Below are 18,329 nucleotides of genomic sequence, written 5' to 3' on the forward strand. Positions count from 1 at the left end.
GATCTCTCAAAATCCAATACAACCCACTGGGCATGATTCTCCGCTATGTTACTCTGGTGTGATTCCAATGAAGTGAGCAAACCATAACAGTGTAAAATTGGTGTAATGCCATGAAGAATCAGGACCACACTTTTAATTGTTTTATAAAATTCTTGCAGGCATAGGGAGTAAAATGCTGCCTTCTTTAGACCCTGCTTTGCCTTGTTCATATTTTAATGAACGTAGCAAAGTCATCCTGGTAGCAGCTGGACAACTGACTCAACCTACCGAGCTGATGGGTATGCAGTGTAATGGTAACAGAAATGATTCCATCTCTAAACCTGAGCACTTACGTGGTTTGCTGATGACACCTTACTCAGTGCTTCTCTGCTGTATGTCCCTTGACGATTCTAATCAAGCTGAGCGTTTGCTAGTGAAGAGAGATGACACTGGGATGTGAAAATGAATGGATTTCCCATGGGGCGTGTTAGTCATTACCTTAAGCAAGTCTTATAGCTCAAGGACTGGGAGCCAAATCCTTGACCCTTGTTCCAGCTACTTAGAGCTATTGAGGCAGAGCAAAGCAGCCAGCAAGCTGCCCAAAAGGGGCAGCTGAGGCTCCCCCCAATGGAGAAGAATCCAGAGGTGGCATTCAGCCCTTGCCAGGTAGTCAGCCCTTGCCACCCACTCCGCCAGCCTCTGCATAGGGGGTGGGGAGGGGCAGTTTCAGGGCTGGCTGGAAGAGGGTGGGAGCAGAACACTGCGCTCCAGCTGAGCCTTGGTTGGCAGAGTGATTTCTGGTTGACACAACGTAGAGCAGCTCTTCAGCTGTTCTCAGTTCTGCCAGAGGCTGTGTCAACCCCAAAGTCAGAGGAGCAGCAAGGTGACTTAAAGACTCATTCAGTCCCTCTACACACGGCATTGGAAGCTTCAGCTCCAGGAGCTCTCAGCCATGATGTTTGCAGCGCTGCCAGCGTCAGTGTGACATTTTATTTCTCACAGTCTTTAATTTGTGCTGCTGCTTTTATGAATAGCTGGGAGCTGTTGGGATGAGCTCTTCCCTTGGCTGAAGTCTCTAATTGTCCGAAGCAGGTGAAAGGCAACGAGGCGTCAATGTGACCTATAAGCATGTCAGGAAAGAAACTTCAGAGTGGAGTTAAAGAACTGGTGTGAGCGGAGTGTGCGTGGATGATAGAATGGCTGAGCAGGGCCTTTGAAGGCATCTGGTGAGGTTCCCTAATTGTTAGAACAGCAGAGCAGACTCTTCTCAAGATGAGAGGACGTGGCCATATCTGGGCTACTGGAAAATTGTTTTCACTGGGCACTTTTCATGGCACAAAGTGGCCATGCTTTCTGGTCATTTCTTTTGGAGGAGCACTTGGTAATTTATTCAGCCTATGAGAGGAATGGGGCGTGGCTCCGGGTAGCATCAACCTCTCCACATCAACCAGTGTCACCATCAGGCTGAGACCCAGGGCCTGAACTGCCTTCCTTTCTCCTGAGTCTGAAAGGTGCCCACCGCAGACCAGCTGAGGAGGAGGAGCCAAATGACCTCACCATCTCCCTGGCTGTATCCTGAGCAGCTCCTGAAGTGTGAACAAAGGTGTTTCCTATTCCTCCCTCCCTGGCATGACAGCTACAAGTTCACCTTGCTCCTCTTGACTCCTCTCTGTCTCTCCCTTTTAGCCTTCTGCCTAATACATGCCTGGCTGAGTCACTAGGACAAATCTAGCCTTGCAACACTCTGCTGCGAGCAGTTTAGCCAGCTACCCGCCATACCGAAGCTGGCCGGGTCTTAATAAAAACTTTACCAGCACAGACTGGCCAGAGGAAAACAATAAGCTTTAGCCACACATTTTCCAAGTGGGGTCAGTGCATGGGAGTGCTTAACTGGCTCATGTGCCATGGTCTTCCAGCAACTGACCAGCAGCCATCAGACAGAAGCTGCATTTTCCTCCTCTTTTGCTTTTCTTTTCTCACTCCTGCTCTGTATGTGTTTGTCTTAAGGTGAAACTTGCCACACATTTCATTAAATCCCAGGGGAAGTCAGCTGGATTCTTGGATCTAGCAGGGACTGACTTGTGCGGGTAGCAAATGTGTCTGTGCAACCTGTCTATCTGCGCTGGGCTGAGGGGTCAATTTCAGGAGAATTTTCAACCCTTTGTTATCGTGGGAGGGTTCAAGGAGGATTCTGCAGAGCAAAGGAAATCTGAAGAAAAGCCAATATGTGACTGTGGATTGTGCAGGGCTCCAGCTCCCTTGAGCTCTGCAGTTCTCCCCACAGAGATGTGGGAGGCCCCTGGGCACAACAGGAGTTGGACTTTTGCAGACTATGCACAATTCAGAGTTTAACCTGTGGGAATGGGGAAAGTTATGAACATAGGGGGAAAGTCAGCACATAGACCTCCATTCCAGAGGGCACAGCCAAGCATCCCAGTTGTTTAACTCTTTTGTGAACTGCAGGAAGAAAATCTGCTTCTTCTGTGAAGTTCCCTGCAAGAGAGAGAGAGATGGCTGGATGCCTCCTTGACCTGCTTTCTAGCTGCGAGCTGAGGGAGTTTGCTGTGTGTGCGTGGTGTGTCTGTTTCATTTGCATTCATTTTTGGAAATATGGGACAAGCGATACAGCTCTCAGTTCAATGGGCTTTGTGTTTGGTGGATCCTAGATTTTGAATGGGGCCTTATGTATCTTTGGTACTAAAAAACTTTTTGAGAAGGACTGTTAAGATCTCAGGCAAAGCTCCTACCTCATACTCCTTGCGAGATCTGCCTAACAATACTGTCAGGAAATTTTTCTTTGGCAGTAACGAGATCATTTGGCCCCATTTCTACAATATCTGCCTCCGGAGCTTAAATAATCAACTACGTTCACTTCCTGATGTACCTCCTGGCCTCCCACCCCTGGCTCCTGCCATTCCTTAACTCATTATTAATAGACTGTTCAACAGAGAACTGAAGGAGAGACAATGAGACTCAGGAATACCCAATGGCAAAGCTGAGGCAGAAACAAGTTTATTTGTAATCATGCCAGAGGCTCCATTCGGGCCTCAGTATAAGGTGTGCAGGGATCTGGAGAGTCCAGACACAGGGATCTGGGTCAGCGCTGTCCTCGGGATGCCCTCAGCCTATCCATGAAGCAGAGAGTTATGCTGGAAAAATAAAAAGTGATCAGATGCACCATGAGAAAATCTTGCGCTGTACAAACTGAGCTGCCCTTGGCCAGGCTTTGCAGAAAACCAGGAGAGCCCAGCTACTGGTCTGGCTTGGGTTACAAGGCTCTCCTCGGCTCTGTGCTGCACAGGACTGTGTCTTGTATAAGGATGAGCAATTTCTCAGTGCAACCCATTAGGGGCAGCCATACCCTGACAGCCTCTGTAATGTCCATGGCAGGTGACAGCCTAGGCACTGGGCCCAGGCGGTCTGGCTGGCTGGACCTGATTATGTATGTGCTGGAGAGCTGAGCTTATAACGAATGAGCCCTGCTCACAAGCCAAGTCTGCTGCATGCGTCCTCAGGATCCCGCTATTACAGAATTCACAGTGGGAGAGGATCTTCTCCCTTCCCCTCCTGGCAGGGCCCCCCCAGCCCCCGCTCTCATGCTGGCCTCCTTCTCCTTGTGTCTCGCACTACCAGCTCTGCTGCCTCCTCCCAGCTGGCCTCTATATGGGGTTAGGGTAAAAAGGGGGTGTCTAAGAGGCCATTGGATTTGAAATCTAATCACGTTCAGGTTTAGCATCAGCTTAAGTCCAGCGTCCCAGCGTGACGAGTGCTGGGGAAGCTGGGAAGCCAAGGGCACAAGTCCCTCACAGCTAAAGCAGCATGTTCTGACCCTGGGCATGAGCTCTGGTCAGTGCAGTGCTCTGTGTCTGCAGCCCAGAGCTGTAGTTCCCTTTCCATGGGCAGGCGCTCCTCTAGCCCAGCTGGAGCAGGGTGTGATCTCACCGCAGAGCTGTATTCACATGACTGATGCGTTAGGAGAGATGGGTGCCATTCTGAGGCGAAACACAATCTTTCCCACAGCCGGTGTCACAGCACTTCTGGTTTTCTGGACACTTGCTGTCCTTTTCACAGCGGTTAGGAGGATCAACCATGGGACAAACTACAGTGATGGCTGGACAAGTCCCAGGAGTCTCTGCAACAGAAGAAATTAATGGTGTATAAAAAGCATCCCTGGTTCACTGAACATCAATATGTGGTGCCCCCTAGCTGACCTTATGTATCTCTCCATCATGCATTCTCTGTCCTGCTGGATGGGTGCACAGGAGAGGCCGTCATATTTGCCATAGTAGAGTACTGTGCTCAGTAATGCTCCTTGTTACTTGGTAACTCTCTGATAAAACAGCCTGGCCTTTGTTCTGGCCGCACTGAAGGCCGTCTGTGTCAGGTCTGTGGGTGTATGGGGGCCACGAACCCAGTGCTCTCCCCACTGGGCAATATCTTCTCTGATACAGAGCCAGTGGAATGACTTTATGCCAGCCCTCTTCACAGCTGCTGGCCTAGGTGTGGCTGGAGAAGGGACAGGTGAATTGAGTGCTATTCTTGGCTTCCCTGTGCTGCTGACAGATGGCACCTGATGGGCCACTCTTGCATATGCTGGGTCAACTCCTCTGCCTTTAAAATCCAGGAGGGACTAAGGTGGGAGCGAACCACCCGATCCTCCTCATCCAACGAGCTTTGCTGAGCTCAGATGAAGCCCAGAATAGGGCATCTGAGTGCTGAATGGTCCTGTGAGTGGAGACCTGCCACCTGGAGATGAGGGGACTGGAGAACAATGAACCCAGGGAGGACTGGATTCATCCCCCTGTACACACATTTAACCCCAGCATCCAGGTACCAGGGGAAGTTATTTAGTTCTACACCACCCACAAACTCATAACCCCACTCAACCCACACTGCTCCTCTCACTCAGTGTCTGGTTCTCACCAAGCCCTCTGGATGGGGTGACAAGCTGTCAGCTGGTGGAATTCCTACTCTAAGTCCACTTGGATTTTTCTGTCTGTTGAAATCCCCAAAGGTGCCTGCCCAAGATCATTCCATATCCTGCAGACAAGCCTGGCTCATCAGGATGGGGGAGAGACTTCCGCTGCACGAGACCCTAAATGTCAACGTGAGCATTCTCACTTACCTTCTGCTGGTTCCACGCAGCGCATGGCACAATGGCAATAACAGCACTTCTCCTGCTCTTTGCAGTCAGAATCGGTGGCACACTCATCAGTTTCTGCCTGAACGCACCTTATGTAATCCAGCGGGCAGGTTCCAGCTCTCGCTGTAACAGAAAACAGCCACGGTATGAACACTGTGCTATTGGCTGCAGGGATTGTTGATGGAAATCCACCCTGCAGTGTCAAACTTTTTCTTTCTGAGGCCCCCCTCAACATGCTACATAAACTCCACGGCCCAGCTGTGTCACAATAACTGGTTTTCTGCATAAAAAAGCCAGTGCTGGCGTTAGGGGGTAGCAAGCAGGGCAATCGCCTAGGGCCCCACACCACAGGGGCCCCCATGAAGCTACACTGCTCACACTTCATCTTCAGCCCCGGGTGATGGGGCTCAGGGACCTGGGCTTCAGCCCCATACAGTGGGACTTTGACTTTCTGCCCTTGGCCCCAGCGGGTCTAATGCTGGTCCTGCTTGGAGGCCCCCCTGAAACCTGCTCAAGCTCCCCTAAGGGGGGCCCGGACCTCTGGTTGAGAACTACTGACCTAGCAGGCTAGAGGCAATGTCCTTCGCTGTCCTGTGAGGATCAGAATTCAAGACTTGAACAAAAGTTACTAGTCAGAACACAGGGCTATGCTGCCTAGCTCTGGATGCTGCTGCTTTCAATCTGCAGGAGTGACAGGGAGGGCCATTGTGAGCCAGGTCCTTTGTGATGGAGCAGAACAGAGATGGGAATGTGAGTGCTCCTCTGTCCACGGCTGCAATCACTGCACTAGCTGTCCACCAGGCACTGGACCTAGTCTGAGGTCCTGGTCTTGATTTTTCAAGGCTCTTGATGGACTGAGCTCTCTCAGATACCATCTCTCCTTCCGTGGCCAAAAGCTAACGCACAAGCTGCAGTCAATCCTCAGGGATGATTTTCATCAATAAAGCTGAGACTAATAAGTGTGGGGAGCCATCTCATGGCAGTAGAGTCCCCTCCCACAAGAGCTAATGCATGGCCACAATCCCTGCGGCCTCAGAACAAAACCAAGGACCTATCTCGGTCTATATGTAGAACGTCTGTTTGGATTTAGGTGTGTTTATTAGCAGAGTTGGAGGATTCGTGTTTTATCGGTAAATGTCGGTAAACGTTGATTTCACTGCACACACACAAACCAACACAAATATTTTCATCAACAATAATCAAAATATACAGATGGGCAAAGTCAGAAAAATGAGAGCTTGAGAGCTGATTAGAGTTTGACTTAGGGATATTCACTTTGGATATTTTGACATGTGATGTTGACAATTTGTGTTTTAATGGTTATAAGGCTTTAATTTTTTCACTCTCAGTGTCTATTCTCATGAAATAATTATTGGCTGAACCACCCTTAATTTTCTACAACTGTGAAAATATAAATAGATACAAATTGAAAATAATACTTAAAAATAAACATCAATGTTATCCGTCAAAATTATACAAAAAGAAAATTGAAATCTGCCAAGCCAATTTATTATGTGCTCAGATATGAAGGTGAGGAGCACAATATAACTATCACAATGTGTATCTGTCTTAAGCTTTTCTATAGTTCCTCTCATCATGGTACCTTGGCATTGTTCGATAGAGACACAGAGGAGACCGACAGATGGGGAAAGATTTCTGGGAGAACTAGTTTAGTTAAGAAAATAATTCCTCCCCTTCCTTACTGGAAAACCAAGATTGGGAGAGAAATGAGTTCAGGCAGAGATGGGTCAGCCCATGGACACATTGAATTCCAGACCCTTGCTACCCAGGGGAGTTAGTTAGACACCATCCACCACTGTCGGTTTAGACTAAATGCCACAGAACAGGGAGTTTTCATATCTACCCCATGGATTGGGCAGGGCTCAGGGGTCGGAGCAAAAACAAGGGGCTCCTCCTTTCCTTGGTCTAAAAAGCAATTGTGAACCCAGAACATTGGGTGCAGCCCTCAAAGCGTTAAAATCTGTCCTTAAGCCTGATTGGCAGATCAGGCCCCAATGTTTTGGGCACAAAGGCTGCAAATAAGGCAAGCATTGCCAAGTAAGTTTCCAAATAGGACATCTTCAGCTGCTGCCCTGGAGGGGTCACAGTATAAGGACCCCTGTGGAGCCCCTGCTCTCTGCTTTCCAGTGGGATGCAGCCTGCTGCCCTCTGCCCCGAGCCAGGCCTGGAGACAGCCATGCTCTGTACTAACCTCGCTTCTGCTCAGTGGCCACTGGCAGCTCCGTCCAGAGGGTCAGGAGCCCCATGAGGAGGAGGAGGAGGATGCCCACTGACTTCATGGTGCTGTCGGAGAGCTGGGTCTGAATGCCCTGAGCTGAGCCAGCTGTGATTTAAACTCTCCCAGGGCTGGGGTTGGGAGGAGGGGGGAGTGCTTGGGGGCCTGCCAGCATTCTGCCCTTTCCTTGTTCATTCCACAATCAGGTTCACATGTCTGTCCTGACCATTCTTGGGGAAAAAACAAAAAACGAAGCCCTACCATGCTGCAAGGGGAGTTTTTACATTACTCCACAGCAGCCTGGCCTACGCCCTTTGGCCCTTTCTGCACCTGCCTGACATTAGCATGATCCTGAAGCATTTCAAGCAGCAGTTTTCCCTAGGTGCGGGGCACAGACCCATCGGCCTGGTATTTCCTTGCTGAGTTACTAAAGCTGAGCATTTAATGGCCAGCAGAGAGCCAGGCATTGTTGGGCCCAATTCATCGTTGCCCAGTGGCCCCTTTGTGCCAAGCTCTCCACAGGACAAGAGGCAACGCCATCCGTGGCAGAGCCAGCCTTGCAGCAGCCCAGATGCTGGGGAACTCCTGAGGGCGGGGGGATGGAATTGACCTGGGAGCAATGGGGTCACTGGAACTTTCTTCCTTGTCAGTTTATCACTGTCTGAGGTTGCTGCTGGTCAGTGCAGGCCCATCAGGTTAGCCAGGCATGGCTGTATGGGAGACTCTCAGTACCTATGTGACGGATTGGGATGAGTGTTTCTGAGGCCTTCGGAATAGGGCCATGTGCCCAAGAAGCGCTGCACTCGGCTGATTTTCTGCTGCTGTTGGTTTGGAGCAGTTTGTTACTGATTTGTGTTTGCACCCAGAGGCCTGTGCAATGGGCCTTGGCTTCAAATGCTGCTAAACAATCTATGGGAATGAAATGGTTCACGCAGGGGGGGTATGTGAGTAATTAGCTGAACCAGATTCTACAGCTTGAAGCCTGGGAGCTGCCAGCCATGACGCCTGTAGTGCTGACAAACTCAGGGAGCTGTGTTATTTCTCATGGTGGGTAATTCCTGTTGCTGCTTTTCTATGAATAGCTGGGTGCTGTTGGGTTGTGGTCTCCCCTTGGCTGAATTGTTTGAAGCAGGTGAAGGGTGGCGGGAATGTCATGGTAACTTAGAAACATGTCAGGAGAGAACCACAGAGTGGAGTTAAAGAACTGGGGGGAGCAGCATTTGTGTGGCGTGATGGAATGGCTGAGCAGGGCCTTTTAAGGCTTCTGGTGAGGATACCCAAGTGTTAGAGCAGCAGAGCAGGGTCTTCCCACACTGAGAAGGAAGTGGCCCTGGGAAAATCGTTTGGAAGTAGGAATCCCTCTGGCTGCCCGCAGGGTTTGAATTTTGCACTGTCTGCATGAGCCTTTACTACTTGAGCTAAAGGATTATCTCCTTTACCAACGAGCTGTAGCCTGCTCATTAACCTCTAAGGGAGACCAGCCACTAGCCAATGTTCCTCTCTAATGGAGGTAATGTTTTGATTGGGCACTTTTGATGAGAAATGATTGGCTCTGGTTTTGGAAAGTCCTTTTCTCGGGAGCACTTGGCAGTTCACTCAGTGTGGCAGGGGGCTTTGGGCACTGTCACACCCACCCCGTCACACAGCCTTGCCATCCTGTTCACTGCTGCCATGTGCTGGGACCCAGGGATTGACAAGCCCAATGTGAGGCCTTTTTTTCTCTTTCATCCTGAAAGATGATGTGACCTGCTCTGGAGAGGAGCGGGAACTAAATGATATCACCCTCCCCATAGCTGTGTCCTGATCATCTCTTGAGTTGTGATGTGATTCTACTGTTCAGACGGTTCCTCTGTTTGGGGCAGTTTCCACCCCCTTCTACACTCTTTCCTATTTTTATCTTTTTGGCTTCTGTCTAGTAACAGTTGGGCTTAGCTGCCAGGTTTAATCGACTGACCTGCAGATATCAGAGACATCAGCTGCAGACTTTCTAGCAATGATTTTTTCCTTTAAAAGTCTATGCACATCTCATGAACAGCAGAAGATTTGTGACAAGCACAATCCAATCCCTGGTACCAGAACCCCCGCAAGCCCAAAGGCTGTTAATGTTTTGGCTGGAAGAAACAGGGTGCCTTATAAATTCTACCATCCAGGAGCCCCTGCCAGATCCACTCATCTGAGAAAACACCAGCAATTGTGCAAACAGTCAAACCAGGAGAACCCCCACTGAGCCCGGAGTCACACATTGCTAGTGAAGCAATTGAGGAAGCTGCAAGGCTGGCCAAGAAAAGAGAAAGAACAAGTGCTTCTGCAGGAACAAGTTTGTTTATAACTGAGCAAGACTCTCGTTAAACCTCATTGTATGGTGTCAGGCACAGAATGAGCACAGATCACCTGGTCCCAGCTAAAGATTCTGCTCTCCCCAAGCCACACCTCCCCAGGCAATGAGCGCAGGAGGGGAAAGTCCCATTTCCACATCCCAGTGGGGCTGTGGCTGATGTTGCTCAGGGGAACCAGAGTACCAGGCCATCCCATGGCCTTGCCATGCTGCCTGGGCAGCGTCTGAGTCTGCAGGGCAGCCCCCCTGAAAGACAGTGTGTGAGACTGGGGGAAATAAAGGGACAGGTGTTAAGTTCATAGACACAGTCACACTTGGCATTCTGATAAGTACGCTGGGGAAATGCGGGCTTGGCAGAACAACCATTAAATGGATATGTAATGGGTTAAACAACTGCAAACAGAGTAACTATTAATGGAATGATGTCAGATTGGAGGGAGGTCTCATATGGGATTCCACAGAGTTCTGTTCTGGGTCTGGTATTATTTAACATCTTTATTAATGACCTGGATGTAAGAATAGAGACATGCTGCTCACATTTGCAGATGAGACAAAGCTAGAAGGGGTTGCAAACACTTTGGAGGATAAAGCTAAAGCTCAAAGCGCTCTTTATAAATTAGAAAACTGGGCAATGGACAACAAATGAGATTCAACAAAGACGAATGTAAGGTGCTACACATAGGGAAGAAAAGCAAAACGCACAAATACAGAATGAGGAACAACTGGCTTGGCAGCAGCACTGCTGAAAAGGATCTGGGAGTTGTGGTGGATCACAACCTCAACATGAGTCAACAATGTGATGCTGCTACACAAAAGCAAATGCAATTTTGGGTTGCAGTAACAGAGGCAGAGCACGTAAGTCACAGGAGGTGATAGTATTGCTCTACCTGGTGGTGGTTAGGCCGGAGCTGGAGTACTGTGTCCAGTTTTGGTCACCAATTTATAGAAAGTAGGACTGTCAATTAATTGCAGTTAACTCATGCGATTAACTCAAAAAAATTAATCATAATTTAAAAAATTAACCGCGATTAATTGAAATTTATTAAATATTTTGGATGTTTTTCTACATTTTCAAATATTTGATTTCAATTTACAACACAGAAGACAAAATGTATAGTGCTCACTTTATATTTTTATTACAAATATTTGCATTGTAAAAATGATAAAAGAAATAATATTTTTCAATTCACCTCATACAAGTACTGTAGTGCAATCTCTATCATGAAAACGCAACTTACAAATGTAGATTTTTTTTGTTACATAACTGCACTCAAAAACAAAATATAAAACTTCAGAGCTTACAAGTCCACTCAGTCCTACTTCTTCAGACAATCACTAAGACAAACAAGTTTGTTTACATTAACAGGAGATAAGGCTGCCCATTTCTTATTTACAATGTCACCTGAAAATGAGAACAGGTGTTTGCGTGGCACCACAGCATTGCTAGGTATTTACGTGCCAGGTATGCTAAACATTCGTTTGCCCCTTCATGCTTTGGCCACAATTCCAGAGGCCATGCTTCCATGCCGATGATGCTCGTTAAAAAAATAAGGCATTAACTGAATTTGTGACTGAACTCCTTGTGGGAGAATTGTATGTCTCCTACTCAGTTTTACCCGCATTCTGCCATATATTTCATGTCATGGCAATCTTGGATGACAACCCAGCATGTTGTTCATTTAAAGAACACTTTCACTGCAGATTTGACAAAACACAAAGAAGGTACCTGTAGTGGGGTGGTCATCCATTCCGGCCCTGATGGGGTTAAAACAGCCCAGGGAAAGGACTGCCCCGGGGGAGCCAAAGGCTAGGTTGATGGGGAAGGCAGCCACAGCTGGGGCCATGCCCCAATCAGGCCACAGCTGGCCCTATAAAAGGCTATGAGCCAGAAGCTCAGGCAGTCTCTCTCTAGCTGTGGAGAGAGATGGGCCTGGCTGCCTGGGAGCTGAGCAGGGCACCTAGAGTGGAGCAGGGCTGGGGAAAGGCCAAAGGAGCTGGGGAGCTCCAGCCTGGAAAAACCCCAGGCTGCAGGCCTACTAAAGGCCGGGAAAGGTACTGGGCTTGCAGAGAGGCAGCCCAGGGGTAGGCAAAGGCAGCAGGTCTAAACCCCACTTGCTGATGAGTGGCCATTACACTGCAGTCTGCCCCAGGGAATGGGGGCTAGATGATGACTGGCAGTAGCCACTGAGGCAAGGGGGGGATAGAGGATTGGGGGTTCCCTGGGGTGGGGAGACCCAGAGACTGTGGGGGCACTGCAGAGGGCAGGACCCTGAGGTAAGGGGCACCAGGGTCTGGGAGGGACATGGGGGCCTGAGGCAAGTGGGACACCAGCCTGCAGAGGGTGCTCCGGAGGCTGGAGAGCTAATTCCCAGGATGACCAGCGGGAGGCGCTGCACTGGTGAGTCTTGGCCTTGCTACAGTACCGATATGAGATTTCTAAAAGTAGCTACAGCACTCGACCCAAGGTTTAAGTATCTTAAGTGCCTTCCAAAATCGGAGAGGGGCAAGGTGTAGAGCATGTTTTCAGAAGTCTTAAAAGAGCAGCAGTCTGGTGTGGAAACTAGAGAACCCGAACCACCAAGAAAGAAAATCAACCTTGTTGGTGGCGTCTGACTCAGATGATGAAAATGAACATGTGTAGGTCTGCACTGCTTTGGATCGTTATCGAGCAGAACCTGTCATCAGCATGGAAGCATGTCCTCTGTAATGGTGGGTGAATCATGAAGGGACATATGAATCTTTAGTGCATCTGGCATGTAAATATCTTGCGACGCCAGCTACAACAGTGCCATGCAAATGCCTATTCTCACTTTCAAGTGACATTGTAAACAAGAAGTGGGCAGCATTATCTCCTGCAAATGTAAATAAACTTGTTTGTCTGAGCAATTGGCTGAACAAGAAGTAGGACTGAGTGAACTTGTAGTAAACTCTACATTTGTAAGTTCAACTGTCATGATAAAGAGATTGCGCTACAGTACTTGTATTAGGTGAATTGAAAAACACTTTCTTTTGGTTTTTTACAGTGCAAATATTTGTATTAAATATAAAGTGAGCATTGTACACTTCGTATTCTGTGTTCTAATTGAAATCAGTATATTTGAAAATGTAGAAAACATCCAAAAATATTTAAATAAATGGTATTCTATTATTAACAGAGCGATTAATCGCGATTAATTTTTTAAATCGCTTGACAGCCCTAATAGAAAGGATGTAGAAAAACTGGAAAGGATGTAGAGGTGAGTGAGAAACTGCAGCATAGCAGATTTAGATTAAATCTTGGGAAAAAATTCCTAGCTGATAGAACAGTAGGACAATGGAACAGACTGCCGAGGGGGGCTGTGGAAATTACTTCACTGGAAGTTTTCAAAAGAAGGCCAGATAGCACCTGTCTTGGATGGTTTCGACACAACAAATCCTGCTAACAGCCTCCACTGTACACTAAGTTTCCCAAACACTCCAGGTCCATGTCAGCCCTGAGCTGATCTCTGTGCTCGGAACAATGTGAATGGGCCATTTCAGGCTCAGCACCAGCCTGTCCATGGTATCCCAGTGTAACAATGGTGTGGGGAACTAGGAAAGGAATATACCAGGTGTGACACTGCAACCCATATTCTTCATAGTGATATTATTATGATATGATTATGACATAGTTGTGATGTGTTTTATGCAAGATAAGTCATGTGAGATGTCCTTGAAAAGGTTATGATTTGCTGAATATGATTATCCTATTTGTGTGCATGTAACATGAAGTTATGAATATTGGCTATGTATCTGTATTTCAAATGTAGTTACACCTGGGTAATGCCCAGTAGCCAAGATGTTTTCATTCTAGATAGTGGATGGGGAATGGTCATTAGGGGAAAAACAATAGGCCTTAGGAGAAGCTTATCTCCCACCTGGTGAGCCTTCCTGTGAGCACTCCAAACAGCCTGTGAGTGATGGCTGCTATGACTCTACAAGGACATGTGATGAGACCATATGTCTCTAGACTCCATCTTGGGATGTCAGTGTTTTTCAACAGACTGGTCTGGGAACTAAGCTTTGAAACAAAGGTTTCCTGCAATATGCAAAAGCTCTTTAAGGCAGGAGTGACAACATCTGGTGTTCTTCATTCCCCACACAAGAAGACTCCTGGAAACACCTGAGGAATAAAGACTGAACAGGGGAAAGTGCTGGACCCAGGCTAAAGGGATTTTTAGCCTGTGACTGCAACACCTGGGGATTCAAGTGTACGCAAGTGCAGCTTGCCCCTTAGGAATCTACAGCCTGCTTGTATCATCTCTTAGGGGTGAGAATCTGCTATTCATATCCAATCTATTTAGTATATGAAGTTTAGTCTGTGGTTTTGTTTATTTGCTAGGTAATCTGCTTTGATCAGTTTGCTATCACTTATCACTTAAAATCTATCTTTAATTGTTAAACTTATTTTTGCTTTATCTAAATCAGTGTGTGGGAATCATAATAACTCAGGGGCAAAAGGCTGTTGCATATTCCTCTCCACATTGGGGGGGGGGGGGATTTTATGAGCTTATACTGTACAGTTCCCTGTGCAGCACAAGACAGTATAATTTTGGGTTTATACTCCAGAGGGTGTATATGCCTCAGGAACTGGGAGTAGCTTTCCCAGGCTGGTCAGAGATCCTGCTTCTAACTGCAGCTGGGTGTGTCCCTACCAGTATGAATGCTGGTGAAAGTGCAGGCTGGAAGATTTTGTAGCTTGTCACAGCAGTGCAGTGTAAAAAAGAGTCCAGGCTGGTGGATCAGGGAGCTCAGTGGTACCCCAGTTCCACGTGGCACCCCAGGGAGGAACCCATCACACGAGATATCCAGGTTCTGCCTGGGTAAAGTGACACTTTGGTTCCCTAGCCATCAGCTGTGGTCAGTGCAGTGATCTCTGCCTGTAGCCTTCGCTATTTAAAAGCGGGGTTTGTGGAATTCAATTTTTATTTTTTTATATTTAGACTGATAATATCGATTTTATTTTTAAGCATTTTTGCTATTTTTATCAATTTCCTTTTTTGCAGATGTGGGAAATGATGGGGGACTCAGACAATGAGGGGGTTATGAGATAATTATGTAATGACAAGAAACTAGATTCCAAATGTTAAGCTTTATAACCATTAAAACACAAATCGTCATCATCACAGATCAAAATATACACAGTAAATAGCCTTAAATCAGACTCTAAGTTTTCCAAGTACTATTTATCTTATTTGCCCATTTATATATTTTGATTATTATAGATTTTGTCCAAACCGGTTGTGTGTGTACAGTGAAATTGCCATTTACCAGTATTTACCAATTAAAATATAATCCTTAAAAGCCTAATTACAAGCTAGTATTGCATGTCCTGGTGTGTGGTGCCACCTAGTGAGACTTAATTAGCTAATGTGTGCACAGGAGTTTGTGTGCTTGGCTCGCTACATGCTCTCCCCACTAAACACAGAGTCCAGCTGAAGGTGTGAATGTTCCAAGCCTACACTGGGGAGCTGGTCAGAAAAATACCAGCAAAACATCTATGGTTGGAAGGTGCCAATTCATTGAAATTGAAACGCCTTCTGGTGACGGTTTGATTTCAATGCAGTTACAATGGAAGTTTTCAAAAGCAGAACTTCCAGGGTTTGTGACTCTGGGGGAGCCCACCTGGCCGATTGCCCTGGCACGGGGCTCCATTCCCTGTCACACAGAATTGGGAAATTTTTGCTTTTCTATCCAAATCAGAATGAAACCAGATTTTGAAATCTCAAACTCCTCTGTGAAATGGACGTACCACTGGGTGTTGGAATGGCCTGTTAGAGCCATGAGAAGCCAGGCTGGAATCTGTAGAACAAATACATGAAAGAATGGAAGGTGCTCAGAGTGTGGGGATTTGGCACTGACAGCACATGCACCTTTCTCTGCTGAGGGAAAAGAAATACGTGCACTGCACGGCCAGGGCAGGCAGCATGTGGATTCTAGGAAAGTCCTGGATCCCAAACATGTACAAGTTTGGCTGAGAGCAAGGAGTACATGACAACATGAGGATTGCTGAGGACAGAGAGAGGTGGCCTCCATTGCATCATGTTTTCTCCACTCTGCAGCATCCAAAGAGTGACTTACGAGGTTGTGATCTACTGGACATGGTGGTGATTCATGCAGGTGGAAATGATCTGGGTTTTTTCCCTAGCATGCACCTCACACAATGGGTGAGAGCAGATTTGAACAGCATCAGAGATTTGTGTCCAGGGCTGTGATAGTTTTCTCTGATTTGGCTGAGCATCTGAATAATTACTACTGCGACAATATGAAACCATGACAAAACGCTGGATGAACATTAATTGGAAAATTGTAGGAAAATTTATTCAGCCGTAGGGGGCCCAGTGGGCAGCATCAACCTCTCCACATCAACCAGTGTCACCATCAGGCTGAGACCCAGGGCCTGAACTGCCTCCTTTCTCCTGAGTCTGAAAGGTGCCCTCCGCAGACCAGCTGAGGAGGAGGAGCCAAATGACCTCACCATCTCCCTGGCTGTATCCTGAGCAGCTCCTGAAGTGTGAACAAAGGTGTTTCCTATTCCTCCCTCCCTGGCATGACAGCTACAAGTTCACCTTGCTCCTCTTGACTCCTCTCTGTCTCTCCCTTTTAGCCTTCTGCCTAATACATGCCTGGCTGAGTCACTAGGACAAATCTAGCTTTGCAACACTCTGCTGCGAGCAGTTTAGCCAGCTACCCGCCATACCGAGCGGCCGGGTCTTAATAAAAACTTTACCAGCACAGACTGGCCAGAGGAAAACAATAAGCTTTAGCCACACATTTTCCAAGTGGGGTCAGTGCATGGGAGTGCTTAACTGGCTCATGTGCCGTGTGCTTGTGCCCATAATCTTCCAGCAACTGACCCACAGCCATCAGACAGAAGCTGCATTTTCCTCTCCTTTTGCTTCTCGTTTCTCACTCCTGCTCTGTGTGTGTTTGTCTTAAAGTGAAGCAGGATTGGATTTACCAGCTGAACTGAAGAGCTGAGAGCCACCACCTGAAACTGATCCTCTTGCCTTCTCAGCATTATCCGTTGCCTTCCTTACTAGCAAATCAGACCTTTCCCAAGTCCAAATAGCCTGTACTGTGCATTGCTGCAGATGTTGACAGGAGATGCTACAATTTCTGCCTGCGCCAGTGTGACTCAGTTTGTAGGTGCCCCTGATCCTTCCCCTGAAGAGCGCCAGGGAGGAAAATTCCCAGGGACGCCTGGCTAAGGTATGTGAAGCATCGCAGCTCACCTCCCGCCTCCACCACACCTCAGCGGAAAGGGGAGCTGGTCTGGCAGAGCCTCCTGCTCAGCAGACGAAGCCCACGCTCCCTTTGTGGCTAGCACCATCTCTGAATAATTCCCACATAGCTCCACAAGCTGTCTGTTCCCTCCCTCAAAGCTGCTCTCTCTGGGACTGGACATTCGTCTGGCAGGTCAGAGATGCAGCATTTTCTAACTGGCTCAGGGTAACACAGACACAGTCGCCCTCCCTCTCTCTCTCTGTGTGTTTTTAAACAGGGCACCTTTTATTTTGCTCCAAGAGGGGCAGGCACAGATGGAGGGCCTGTGAGATGAAGTCTGGGTTGTTCCCACCTAATCCCGGCCTTTCAGGGGAGCAGTTGTGGTGTCCTGGGTGAAAACACCTTTCTATGGCTGGTAGCAGATGTTGGTTCTGCTCCTGGCTGTGTGTGTGACTTCTGGGTTATTTCTGTCACATGAGCCTTGAAGCCGTGCCACACATTTCATTAAATCCCTGGGGAGGCCAGTTGGGTTCTTTCTTGGGCCCAGCAGGGACTGACTTGTGTGGGTGGTGTATGTGTCTGTGCAGTGTGTCTATCTGGGACTGGCTGAGGGGTCAATCTCAGGAGAATTTTCACCCTTTGTTATTGTGGGCTGGTTCAAGGGGGATTCTGCTGAGCAAAGGAAATATAAGGAAATGCCAATATGTGATTGTGAATTCTTCAGGGTTCCAGCTCCCCTGAGCTTTGCTGAGCTCTGCGGTTCTCCCCACGGAGATGTGGGAGGCCTCTGGGCACAACAGGAGTTGGACTTTTGCAGACTATGCTCAGTTCAGTATTTAACTAGTGGAAGCCAGGAATGTTCCAAAAATGGGGGGAAAGTCAGCATGTAGAGCTCCCTTCCAGAGGGCACTTGCCTTTCACAGCACAGACAACTCTTCTGTGTACTCCAGGAAGAAAACCTGTTTCTTCTGTGAAGTTCCCCGGAGGAGATAGAGAGATGGCTGGATGCCTCCTTGAGCTGCTTTCTAGCTGCCAGCTGAGAAACTTTGCATTCATTTTTGGAGATATGTCACAAGTGACATTGCTCTCAGTTTAAGGGGTTTTGTGTTTGGTAGATTCTAGATTTTGAATGGGACCTTTTATATCTCTGGTACTAGAAGAGATTTCGAGCAGGACCGTTTAGATTTTAGGCAAACCGTGAACCTCACACGCCTTATAAGATCTGCCTAGAGATACTGTCAGAACATTTTTCTTTGGCAGTAACAAGATTATTTGGCCCCATGTCTACAATAACTGGTTCTGGAGCTGAAATAATCCACCACATTCAGTTCCTGATGTATCTCCTGGCCTCCTACCCCTGGCTCCTGCCATTCCTTAACTCATTATTAATA

At 47.7% G+C, this 18,329-nt stretch overlaps 1 protein-coding gene across 1 annotated transcript; it reads right to left on the reverse strand.

Annotated features, from left to right (window-relative positions):
- Positions 1-2,984: 2,984 nt before the first annotated feature.
- LOC119567870 (WAP four-disulfide core domain protein 12-like) lies at positions 2,985-7,429 on the reverse strand. Its single transcript, XM_037915337.2, has 4 exons — positions 7,335-7,429; positions 5,105-5,245; positions 3,922-4,111; positions 2,985-3,128 (listed from the first exon to the last, which is right to left on the reverse strand). Exons 1-3 carry the CDS (start codon positions 7,420-7,422, stop codon positions 3,951-3,953), a joined length of 390 nt encoding a protein of 129 aa, XP_037771265.2. The 5' UTR covers positions 7,423-7,429; the 3' UTR covers positions 2,985-3,128; positions 3,922-3,950.
- Between the last annotated feature and the right edge of the window lie 10,900 nt (positions 7,430-18,329).

Source organism: Chelonia mydas, chromosome 13 (genome assembly GCF_015237465.2).
Source record: "Chelonia mydas isolate rCheMyd1 chromosome 13, rCheMyd1.pri.v2, whole genome shotgun sequence".
In the NCBI taxonomy this organism is placed as follows: Eukaryota; Metazoa; Chordata; order Testudines; family Cheloniidae; genus Chelonia; species Chelonia mydas.

What these genes read in the sequence shown, in the direction of transcription:
- LOC119567870 (XM_037915337.2), bottom strand. Translation starts at nt 7,422, where the DNA reads ATGAAGTCAGTGGGCATCCTCCTCCTCCTCCTCATGGGGCTCCTGACC. An exon ending in GGCCACTGAGCAGAAGCGAG is followed by an intron (nt 5,246 to 7,334) that starts GTTAGTACAGAG and finishes TTTCTGTTACAG; the next exon opens with CGAGAGCTGGAACCTGCCCG. An exon ending in CTGCGTGGAACCAGCAGAAG is followed by an intron (nt 4,112 to 5,104) that starts GTAAGTGAGAAT and finishes CTTCTGTTGCAG; the next exon opens with AGACTCCTGGGACTTGTCCA.